This window comes from Siphateles boraxobius, unplaced genomic scaffold (assembly GCF_051911475.1).
Source record: "Siphateles boraxobius isolate OS27281-9 unplaced genomic scaffold, OSU_SipBor_1 104, whole genome shotgun sequence".
In the NCBI taxonomy this organism is placed as follows: domain Eukaryota; kingdom Metazoa; phylum Chordata; class Actinopteri; order Cypriniformes; family Leuciscidae; genus Siphateles; species Siphateles boraxobius.
The window spans coordinates 3,027,604-3,040,392 of NW_027508705.1; the positions used below are offsets into that span (position 1 = coordinate 3,027,604).

Genomic DNA, 12,789 nt, shown 5'->3' on the forward strand with positions numbered 1-12,789 from the left:
AAGCAAGTAACGTTAGCTACCTCTGCAAAGATTAGAAAATGTCGAAGACCAGAGATTTCTTTTCATGGACCGCCGCTACACACGGGAATTGTCATAGATCGCTCGAATAATAGTTTGCCTCCGGCGCATGTAGGCAGTTATAGCATTGTAAAATGCAGAATTTGCTTGCACAACAGCTGCTAACAAAGACATCAAAGTCAGTAACGCTTGTAATTCGTTATCCATGTTGCACTCACTAACATCAGCTACGTAGTCCAGGATGTTTTTGTTTGTTTTCTTCCGGTGACGGGACATGTGATGGGTGGCTGACGAATCAGGGAAGGATACGTCATGGGTGATGACACCCAATGATAGAGCCGAGCGTGACCTTCTACGTCATCGTTTCTAAACTCCTCCGTTTTGTCCCGTCTACACTAAAACGCCCTCCGGAGATTCAAAACGAAAAACGGAGCTGCAGCGTTTCTAAACTTCTCCGTTTTGGGTCTTCGTTTTTCCCGTTTTAGTGTGGACGGGAGGTGCAAACGTAGCAAAAGGTCTCCGTTTTTAAACGAAAACGCAGTAGTGTGGATGGGGCCTTACACAATTTTGCATTTTTCCATTAAAGCGATATAATCCGCGAAAAATAACTTTAGTTTCTCGCGAGCTGTAGGCTACTCTATGTATGCACGCAGTGCAACTCTCTCAGAGAGTGCGCGAGTAGCTTACTGGATAGTTTAAAACCGCTTGAATGTTTAAACTGATAAGATTAAGAAGACTTGAAAATTATAAACTTTAGTTACGATGCACTGATATATGATTGTGCAAAAGACCATTCAGTCATGTCCCGACTCCTAAACGCGCGCGAGAGAAGACGCGCGTCGGCAGCCCCGCTGAACACTCAAGCTGTTTGTGAAATTGCTAAATCGTCATCGGAGGCTGACAGGCTGCTCTCGGGCTCAGACAGGTGTTGTTGTTGAGCGTGCTAGGGAATGTAAGTGCGCCATACGTCATCGCGTCGCTATATCATTGATATTGCGATATGACACTTTTTTATCATGTAAAAATGTATACCGGTATTATCGTAGACGGTATGATATGGCACACCCCTACTAGTGACTAAACTTTGGATTTGCCTGGACCAACACTCCATAGTGGGTTACAGCGGTTGCGTGTTCCAAGACCACACTATGTGTGTCCCTCCAAAGGTTTAGTCAACATGCTGATTGAAATTCTCATTACTATACGAATTCTTCTCTAGCTACACAGTTTACATGTAGTTAAACTTAAGTTTAATTGACAGGCCATCTGCAAATTTTGCCTGCAGCACTCAGCCAGACTATGCCTAACTAGTGAAGGTGAAATTTAGCTGAGAAGAATTGAAAGTACGGAAAGTGAAGAATTAGAAACCCTAACTGGGGTTTAAAAAAGTATTCTAGAATACTTTGCACTGTGTAAACAAAAGCTGTAATTAAGGCTTCAAGTGAATGATGCTAACTGTAGAAGTTATTATTTAGCTTAGCTGGATGAATGCTAGGTTAGGTTAGCTTAGCCACCTAGGCTGGTTTGTTTACAAAGTGACATCACAAGTTAGCACTTCCTGTGACCAGTTGTTGTCATGGGAACCAGAGCATGTCAGAACAATTCAACAGTACCTGAAGAATGTCTGCACATTTTACTTTTTAGTTATGCATGTTTAAACATGTTAAAAGGGGGCGCCTATACTTTAAGTCTTTCAAGAACTTGATGTTACATTCAGTAAAATGCAAATGTGTTTTGGCATTTGCTAATTTTACTCATGGAACTCTTCTCTTTACTTTACACAACTTATTCTATTTGTTTACAGAGTAAGGACATAGATTTCCTGTAAGTCAAAGCTTGTCTAAGCCTATATAGTTACGTCCCTCTCTTGCATAAATGCTGACTTTTCCTCGAGTGAACAGTTTTGAACGCTAGGTAGCTCTCTGCTTGTAGATGCAGCTAAAATTTAGGTGAATTACATCAATCTAACAATAATGTGTAAGGCCTTTACCTTGTAGAAAGGGGAGCATCACCCAGGTCTACGTATATATAACACTGTCCTGAGCTTTCTTTGTCAGAAACAGGTTTAGCAATACTGCAATTTGGATTTCTTTAACCAAAGCAGGCTAGATATTGGTATAGTTTACAAGCTGCTGAGATGAGATCCCTTTGTCAAACAGACTTACGCTTTAATGCTGAACTTACTGATACCAGTCGGAAATCTAAGGCTCTTTCACTTACAGTAGAGATGTCAATTCAAGCTATCGTTTTATCTACATTTAGACAAGCCAGCAACCAGTGATCAAAATGCGTATCGCATGTTGTGTTCCAGTTGGACCGCAATGGTCAAATGCACACCTGTAGGTTAACAGTAGTTTAAAGCTCAGGTGGTTTTCCTACACTCTGACATCAAGGTGACGTATGCCCTATTTGGAGCTAGTGTTTCCTGTAACCCTTCATTGTCATGGAAACTAATGTTTAGCAGTGCCAATTCAACCAGCATGTAGCAAATGTTTGTTTCTAAAGAGTCGTGCATAGTCTGTTGGCAGGTGAGGCTTACACGTCTGTTCAAGATTTTCTTTATATCAGTAAAATTCCGTGTAGTCAAGTCAAGTGTATATGGATGAAGGAAGGAGAAGACAGGGTCGGCGATACTGGGACTCGTACGGACTTTATTCAGTCTAACTCAAAACAAAACAAAAGGCGCGCACACAGCGCATTCACCGTAGGTTCTCTACAGCACAGTACAACTTCATTCATAAAACTCTTTCCACGCTGACTCAGCTCTCGTCGCTTTCCCCAGCACTCTTTCCTCTCGAACGCCGCACGAGTCCCAGTCCTCTCTCTCTCGCTCTCTCCTTCCTGGCAGATTATATGCGGTCTCCACGCCAATCACTGCAATCAGACACAGGTGTTCATCATCTGCACTTGACCCACTTACTCACCGCACAGCTCGCTGACTCGTCTCTCGCTACAGACTAACCCCCCCCCCCCCCCCCCCCCCGCCACATACCCCCACCGCCCGACTCAGGCCGGGGAGCCGTCCGGCCTGTAGCCTCCCCCCCCCCCCCCTCCTCCTGGAGAGGAAGTCGGCCACAGCCATCTGTGCACCCGGCCTGTGGACCACCTGGAATTTAAAAGGCTGTAAAGCAAGATACCAACGGGTGATCCGCGCGTTGGTATCCTTCATGCGGTGGAGCCACTGCAGGGGAGCGTGGTCCGAACAGAGGGTGAACTCCCGCCCCAGGAGGTAGTAGCGGAGGGTGTGAACAGCCCACCGGATGGCTAAACACTCTTTCTCAATGGTGCTGTACATCGTCTCTCTCTTAGAGAGCTTTCGACTGATGTACAGCACCGGCCGCTCTTCACCCTCCACCTCCTGGGACAGGACCGCGCCCAGCCCCCTGTCCGATGCGTCCGTCTGTAGGATGAAAGGGAGAGAAAAGTCAGGGGCATGTAAAAGCGGCCCACCACACAGAGCAGCCTTTATCCGGGTGAAAGCCTGCTGACACTGCTCCGTCCACTGGACCGTATCTGGTGCCTCCTTTTTAGATAGATCAGTCAGCGGGCTAGCGAGGTCCGAATAATTAGGCACAAACCTTCTGTAATAACCCGCTAGCCCCAGGAACTGTCTAACCTCCTTTTTGGTCTTGGGTCTCGGACAGGTCGCAACAGCTGCCGTCTTATCAATTTGGGGACGCACCTGCCCGTGACCCAAGTGGAAGCCGAGATACCTTACTTCCACACGCCCAATCGCACACTTCTTCGGGTTGGCCGTGAGCCCCGCCCTTCCCAGCGACTTCAGGACGGCACGCAGATGCTGCATATGACGCTGCCAATCGTTACTATAGATGATAATATCATCCAAGTAGGCAGCGGCATATGCAGCATGCGGCCGGAGAATTTTGTCCATCAGACGCTGAAAAGTCGCAGGAGCCCCGAACAAGCCGAAAGGAAGGGTGACAAATTGGTGCAACCCGAACGGCGTTGTGAAAGCTGATTTTTCTTTGGACATAGGCGACAAGGGGATCTGCCAATAGCCCTTTGTTAAGTCCAGTGTCAAATAAAAACGAGCAGTACCCAGCCGATCAAGCAATTAGTCAACCCTTGGCATTGGATAAGCATCAAACTTAGTCACCACGTTCACCTTTCTATAGTCTACACAGAACCGGACCGAGCCGTCGGTTTTAGGAACCAAAGCTATCGGGCTCGCCCAGTCACTGCTGGACTCTTCTATTACCCCCATATCCAGCATAGCCTCTAATTCGTTCTGAACTACCTTTTTCTTGTGTTCAGGTAAACGATATGGGCGGCAGCGCACCACCACACCCGGTTCCGTCTCAATGTGGTGCTGAATGAGGTCCGTTCGGCCAGGCAGGGGCGAGAACACATCCGCAAATTCAGCTTGTAAATTTTTAATGTCAGTGAGCTTGGAGGGTGAGAGGTGATCTCCACCAAGAGCCAGTGCGAGAGATTGTGATTTTTGTGGTCGCTTCTGGCCCGAGATCCTCCTCTCCGCTCACTACCGTCGCCAGCATCACTGACTCTGCCTCAACCCACTTTTTGAGAAGGTTGAGGTGATAAATTTTATGTGCTCCGCCCCTATCTGTTCGAACCACCTCATAATTGAGATCGCCAACTCGCCGTGTGACCTCAAATGGTCCTTGCCACTTGGCGAGTAATTTAAAGCTGGAGGTAGGGAGTAATACAAGTACTTTATCTCCCGGTGCAAATTGACGCAGTCTAGCCCCCCTGTTGTACAGCTGACTCTGTCTGCCTTGAGCCTGTAACAAATTCTCCATTGATAGCCGCCCCAAAGTGTGGAGTTTTGTTCTCAGGTCCAAGACATACTGAATTTCGTTTTTACTAGCGGACGGTCCGTCCTCCCAAGTTTCTCTAAGAACGTCCAACACCCCGCGGGGCTGACGCCCATAGAGAAGCTCGAAGGGGGAAAACCCCGTGGAGGCTTGGGGGACCTCGCGTACAGCAAACAAGAGGGGTTCTAGCCACTTATCCCAATTTTTGGCGTCTTCGTGAACGAACTTCCGAATCATGGACTTCAACGTGCGATTAAATCGTTCCACTAGCCCGTCGGTCTGTGGGTGGTAGACGCTAGTGCGAATCGATTTAACGCCCAATAATTCGTAAAGCTCGCGAATAGTTCGTGACATAAACGCCGTGCCCTGATCGGTGAGAATCTCCTTAGGGATTCCCACCCGGGAGATTAACGAGAAGAGCGCGCTTGCAACACTTTTGGCAGAAATGTTACGGAGCGGGACTGCTTCGGGGTACCGCGTTGCGTAATCCACCAGGACTAACGCAAAGCGGTGCCCCCGTGCTGACCGTTCTAATGGCCTTCTAATTAATGGAAGGGGGCACAATGGTGCTTTTGGATTGGCCGGGGGATTCACCAACTGACATTCACGACAAGACGCGCACCACCTGCGCACGTTCTCGTGAATGCCCGGCCAAAAGAATCGGGCCATGATACGGTTTAGTGTCGCCATTTGACCTAAATGCCCGGCCATTGGATTACAGTGAGCCGCCTGAAAAAGCATTTCCCGGCGGCTCTTAGGAACTAACAACTGTGTTGTATCTTCTTTTGATTGGGTGTCTTGGGTCACCCGATACAACTTATCTTTCAAAATAGCAAAGTAGGGGTAAGAGAGCGGTTGGTCTGGGTGGAGTACCTGGCCGTCGATAGAACGGACCTGATCAAATGCACGTTTTAACGTCTCGTCCTGGGACTGCTCCAGGGGAAAATCATCGCGTTCTGTGAGGATGGTTCTCTCCAGAGCACTCCGTTCCCCCGCAGCAGAAGCCAGAGGTCCCGGCTCAGCATCTCCCACCTGAACAACCGCTGTCTTCCCCTTGCTTTTCTTTTTCCAAGAGGCATCCGCGCACAAAGACCCCAATAATTTACTAAAAGCCGGCCAATTCGTTCCCAGAATTAGCGGATGCCGGAGGTGCGGGTTAACTGCTACCTCTACGCTATGTTTTTGTCCCCTAAATTGGATTATCACAGGCATTATAGGATAACTCACCACCACCCCGTGCACACACCGCACCTTTACCATGCGGCTGTTAATCCAATGCCCCAGGTTGAATCAGGCTTTGATGAATGGAGGTTTGGTTGCAGCCTGAATCCACCAAAGCCTGATAAGTACCCCCCTTGATACTCACTGGTATCTGGTACAGGCCAGCTTGATCGGGGGCAGCCTGCGGCGCGTCGGGGACCCGGATCAGTGTCCCCACCTCCATCACTGGACACCGGTCTATAAAGTGTCCTGGGTCCCCGCAGCGCCAACAGGCCGGCCCAGGCCTCCCCGCCGCCCCAGTGGCGGGAAGCGGGTCAAGGGATTGGCGTGGAGAGCGCGAGGCTGCAGAAACCGGGGCGGAGTGGTCAAGCGACGCCGTCCCCCTGGGAGGGGCTCTGGATGCCGGGACGGGTTCCGCCGGAGGCCCCGTTCTCCACCTCGGCGCCGGCCGGGGCATCAGCCCCCCACGAGTCCTGGGAAGGGGGACAGGTTTGGGGAGAGAAGGGGACAAGAGAGAGAGAGAGGGAGAGAGAGAGACAGATGGGAGGGGCTCGCCGACCCCTGGGCACGCCACCATGTGATCCTCCGCCAGTTGGATGGCCTGGTCCAGCGACGTCGGGCGGTGGCACTGGACCCACTGCGCGGTTTTCTTGGGCAGCTTCGTGATGAACTGTTCCAGTACCACCTTGTTTATCACATCCTCGACGTCGCCTCCGTCGGCCATCAGCCATTTGCGGCAGGAGTCCCGGAGCTGCTGCGCCATGACGAAGGGCCGGCCGCACTCGTCCAGGCCCAAGGACCTGAACCGTTGGCGATGTTGTTCCGGGGTCCGGCCGACCCGCTGGAGAATGGCGTGTCTCAGGTCTTCATAGACCAGGAGATTCTGGACTGGCAGCTGGTGGGCGGCTACCTGCGACTCGCCTGACAGTAGGGGAATGAGCCGCAGGGGCCAGTCCACTCGGGGCCATCCCCGGGCCTCGGCCGACCTCTCAAAAAGGTCCAGGAACGCCTCCGGATCATCCTGGGCCCCCATTTTATTGAGAGGCAGGGGCGGGGCCGAGGCAGTAGCTGGATTGGGGACGGCCCCAATCTCCCGGTCGAGCCAGCTCCGGAACAGCTCGCGGTCTTCTTGCTGGCCTTGGAGAAGCAGCTGGAACCGTTGATCCTGCTCCTCCTTTACGGCCAGCAGGGCGTGGTGTTGTTCCCGATGAAGACCCGCGAGCGTTTGGATGAGATCCGCAAATGGCGTTCCCGGCGGGTTCTGCATGGCGTCGGCGGTCTTCTCCTTCCCGGGTTTCGGCACCAGTGTAGTCAAGTCAAGTGTACATGGGTGAAGGAAGGAGAAGACAGGGTCGGCGATACTGGGACTCGTACGGACTTTATTCAGTCTAACTCAAAACAAAACAAAAGGCGCGCACACAGCGCATTCACCGTAGGTTCTCTACAGCACAGTACAGCTTCATTCATAAAACTCTTTCCACGCTGACTCAGCTCTCGTCGCTTTCCCCAGCACTCTTTCCTCTCGAACGCCGCACGAGTCCCAGTCCTCTCTCTCCCGCTCTCTCCTTCCTGGCAGCTTATATGGGGTCTCCACGGCAATCACTGCAATCAGACACAGGTGTTCATCATCTGCACTTGACCCACTTACTCACCGCACAGCTCGCTGACTCGTCTCTCGCTACATACTTCGCGAGACCACGCCCCCCCCCCCCCCCACCACATTCCACTTTTACTAATGCAGAGTCTTGCTGCTCTTTGAGCGCAAATTTTCATCTACTTTAAAAGTTGTTTGTCCTATGCTGACCAGGGACTTTTGTAGCAGAGTCTTGCATTGTGTTCATGCTGTGTGCCTTCTGGTTTTGCAGTTCAGAATCAATGGGGTCTTAGGAACCCTTTCTGAGGAGGCCTTCTGTGTTAGAGGCCTTCTGCATCAGGTCACGCATCGTTGAGTTGGCATTGCGTGGGGGCAGGTGAGAATATGGTGACTGACTGGTTTTGGAGGAAAAGTTTCTTGAAGCTTGTGTCCTCCTCCGTCACAGGAGTTTTCTGTAAGTTCCACAGAAAACTCGTTCGGAGTCGGTGGTGGTATCACAGGCCCTTCTAGGTCTGTCCTGATTGGTGTCTGGGCAGGGCCCAGCTGGCCTGGATGTGTCCAGATCAGACGGAGTCTGTCTCGGTGTGCCACACCGGTTGGAGACTGCAGGTGAAAGTCAATGTCTCGTAGATTGGCGGGATGTTTCTGACCTTTCACTTGAGATTGTTGAGTGTCACTTCATGTGCCATTTCAGGGTTTGTCTGAGTTACCTTTTCCTCCTGCAGCTGCAGGGGCTCTCAGGACACTGGCTGGTGAAGTGTTAAGCCGAGGGCTTTGGCTCCTCCCCCCTTCGTGCAGGGCTGGGAAGCTTACGCTGCTGATGTGAAGGTCAGCAGGTTACATCTTTCTTGTGTGGTCCATTTGCAGTGGGTTGGACTGTTGCAGCTCTCTTTGGACCACATGGAGTGCGTCAAATTTACAGCATCGCTAAGTCAGTGTTCGGACTTCCGCTGCACATTGATGCCTTTAGCTCTCTTTGAGTTCAACCTTTTCTTTAAGTTCTTTGAGTGAAACAGTTCTTTACCCGTCGGTTTGCAGGTGCTCAGAGCTGTCGTCCGCCTGAAAACTGATGATCTCTTTCAGTTGCTCTGCTCTGTCAGGGTCCTCGCATCTGTCCTGTGTCCTCTCACACTGAGCAGGGTTTGTTCTCTGTGGAATTCTGTGGCTGGCAGCATTAGTTCATTTACCTCCTTTTTGAGGCCTGCGGGAGCGCGGCCAAGGAGAAGATGATTCTGGTCAGCTCTTGGTGGCTCAGGCCGGACGTCCGCTTTCGTTGTCGTCTAACTATTCCTTTCTCTGCCGTGGCAGGTCGTTGCCTGCTTCAGGCTGAAGGATGTCCATGACACTGCTCTGCCGGGTCTCCAGGGGGTCCTGGTGGGAGGCAGGGCTGGATGTCTGAGGCCTACTGGCACACTTGTGGGACACGAGATAGAGAGGGCAAAGGCAAATGCAAGTTTCTACTGAGGTGGTGAGCTATGAGCTTACTCATAACAAAATGTTTTGAGTGTCCTAGTTGACGTGCTTTAAGCAGCGTCGACTGATGACTGGGCTTTTACATGTCACAACTATCACACAAAAATGCTGATGGTTCTTCTCACATGTTACAAATAGAATGAAACAGACAAACAAAACAAATTTTTTTAAAAATAAAATACAAATAAAAATAGGATGAAACCAGAAAGGAAGAGGAAGAGAGGAGTGGTTTACCTATTTAAATTTAGCTAGGAGACACAGTGTCACTTATGCACGGCGCTTCTGACGGCGAGGCGCTACATCTGGTTGAAGTGCAGGCTCTGAGAATGATGCCAGGCAAGTCCTCAGAGTCACCATCGGCAGTAGCTCACAGTGAGGGCATCCGCCATCAACAAGAGCGAGAGCCGCATGATCCTCACCCAGTCAGGAAACGCAGATGACTTGGCGATCCTCTTCACTGAGCGTGGCTCGGCACGAGCCGCAGGATCTATGCATCTTGAAAAAGATGCAGCTCTTTTATGAGAGAGGGAGAGACAGTTAAAAAAATGTGTGTCGCAGCGGCGAACACACACACACACTTGAAAAGGATATGACGCCGGAAAGCGTAGCAGGTACGGCGGCTAAAGGCGGCGATGCCAGTGACTTCAGACTCAAAGGCTCATCCCGCTGTGTGCTTTTTCTCAAACGGCGTGGCTTCTCACTCCGGATCCAGCGATGCGTGATGCTTCGCTGAAGAGATGAAAATCAGTGTACCAGCCTAATCAGCCTATACCAGGCTATATTTATAGGGCGAGACCACGCCCTTTCTGGCGGGACGTGACGAAGTGGGCGCGAAATGCCCCCGTTGGATATGTGTCACGCAGGGCCACTCTCGATAGGCTGCTGCTGTTGCCGCAGGGCAGCCAATAGGCGCGCAAGCCGGCTTGCCTATGTCTGCATGCTGCTGCAAAACTGTGTTTTGCACATTTATAATAAAAATCTATATTTTTGTCACTTTGCATATTTTCTTGCATATTAGTAACAAATAATGCAGGTCATGTGTCACTCACAGTGTACAGTATATGAGATGAGACTCCATCTCTCCATAAAACGCCACCTGTTACAAAATGTGAAGATACATACCGATTTTGACCCTCATATTTCCATTTCGGTGCTTAATGTGAGGAATATTTCACATATGTGTTGGCACATTTAAAACTGATATAAAAGTTAGAAGATTCATGATTTTTTTTCAGTAGACAGTATTTGATTTGAATATCTTGCATTATTTACATCATCATGGGTAAAGAGATATAACCATGTCTTATGTTACAGATCTTAATTAAGTTGTTGGCCAAATGGCAATAATATGAGTTTTTACATGCTTTAGGATGTCAACCAACAAACGGTTTAATAGTAGTTGTCTGTGCACTGAGATAGTAGAAACTGTAATAGGAAAAAATATTTTAAAACTGAAAAAAAACCCCACAAAGATCACCATTATTGGTTATTTTTATGATGTTTTTGTTTGTTCTTACAGAAATTAAAGGCCACAGCAGTTTCTATGTGTTCTGTAAGGCGGTCTGCAAGGCCATCCAGCCTGGAAAACTACGTGTTCGGTGCAGAGACTGCAAACAAGGCACCCTTACTCTCAGCAGGGTATGTATATGAACCCATATGCCACTATAATTGCTTGCCCTAACCAGGTACTTTCATTGCGTCCAATTTACTACTGACATTTCTTTGTTTGTTTGGCGTTCAGAAGACATTTAGATAATAGTCATCTAGTCAATATCACCTTTTCTTGCCTTTATTTGCACTCCTAAAAATATAGGCTCTTTATTGAGATCACTTCCATGGAACCTTTTTATTGCAAAAAAAGTTTCTTTAGATTGTTAGAATGTTCTTCACAATAAGGAAAATGGTTAAAAACAAATGCACTTGTTCTGTGAGGAGGCCAGAATTGCTTTTCAATGGGATCGCTGCAGAAAACTATGAAAGCTTGTTTCTGCCACGGAATGAAAAATAAAAAAGGTAATTGTTACTTTTTAACTCATGATTAGTTTTTTTTTTTTTTTTTTTGATTCACAAGTTTGAGTTCTCTGAGTTTTGTTTTTTTCGCAATTGTTAGTTTATACACTCACCTAAAGGATTATTAGGAACACCTGTTCAATTTCTCATTAATGCAATAATCTAATCAACCAATCACATGGCAGTTGCTTCAATGCATTTAGGGGTGTGGTCCTGGTCAAGAGAATCTCCTGAACTCCAAACTGAATGTCAGAATGGGAAAGAAAGGTGATTTAAGCAATTTTGAGCATGGCATGGTTGTTGGTGCCAGACGGGCCGGTCTGAGTATTTAACAATCTGCTCAGTTATTGGGATTTCATGCACAACCATTTCTAGGGTTTACAAAGAATGGTGTGAAAAGGGAAAAACATCCAGTATGCGGCAGTCCTGTGGCAGTCCGATTTCTGTTGAGACATTCAGATGGTAGAGTCAGAATTTGGCGTAAACAGAATGAGAACATGGATCCATCATGCCTTGTTACCACTGTGCAGGCTGGTGGTGGTGGTGTAATGGTGTGGGGGATGATTTCTTGGCACACTTTAGGCCCCTTAGTGCCAATTGGGCATCGTTTAAATGCCACGGCCTACCTGAGCATTGTTTCTGACCATGTCCATCCCTTTATGGCCACCATGTACCCATTCTCTGATGGATACTTCCAGCAGGATAATGCACCATGTCACAAAGCTCGAATCATTTCAAATTAGTTTCTTGAACATGACAATGAGTTCACTGTACTAAAATGGCCCCCACAGTCACCAGATCTCAACCCAATAGAGGATATTTGGGATGTGGTGGAACGGGAGCTTCGTGCCCTGGATGTGCATCCCACAAATCTCCATCAACTGCAAGATGCTATCCTATCAATATGGGCCAACATTTCTAAAGAATGCTTTCAGCATCTTGTTTAATCAGTGCCACGTAGAATTAAGGCAGTTCTGGAGGCGAAAGGGGGTCAAACACAGTATTAGTATGGTGTTCCTAATAATACTTTAGGTGAGTGTATTTCACAATTCTAAACAAAAGGGAGATTGTGATTTATAAAGTTGAAATTGTGAATAAAGTCAGAATATCAAGATATAAACACACAATTGTGAGAAAAATATTAAAACTGTGAGATAAAAAGTCACAATTACCGGAAACAAGCTTCCATTAATAGCAAGAAAAAAAAAAAAAAAGTTTGGAAGCTTGATTTTTAAGTGTACCATTACCATTTTTTAAATGCATTTAAAGTGATGCGACAAGAAAAAAATGTTGTAGCAGTTAATTTATTACAAAAATATATTTCATACATACAATAAATTGATTGAACCTTTTCTATGATGAGCACGTTTTTAAATTTCTGAATTCAAATGTATAAAGGGGGCATAAAATCAAAGAGCTATACAGCTGTCCTGATATTTTAAACAGTTATTATTATTTATTATTATATTTATTATTTATAATATTATTATTGTATTTTTGGAAAATTTGAAAATGGTATAAAATGGATTTTTAAGGACTTGCCATTTTTAAGAACTTTATCAGCTGCATTTTGATCAATTTAAAGCCATTGACATCAGCTATAAAAGCATGAAAAAAGCAGATATAACAAACCAAGCTTATTAATCAACTGCATGAATGCACTGAGTTCTATAATAT

The 12,789-nt window shown here is 47.6% G+C and overlaps 1 protein-coding gene across 1 annotated transcript in view; it reads left to right on the top strand.

Annotated features, from left to right (window-relative positions):
- The window catches only part of prkn (parkin RBR E3 ubiquitin protein ligase), a 182,119-nt gene that overhangs the window by 78,982 nt on the left and 90,348 nt on the right, over positions 1-12,789 (top strand). Inside the window, exon 4 of the mRNA XM_077247072.1 lies at positions 10,622-10,740. Coding sequence (XP_077103187.1) covers positions 10,622-10,740 — 119 coding nt within the window. The remainder of the gene's footprint in view (positions 1-10,621; positions 10,741-12,789) is intronic.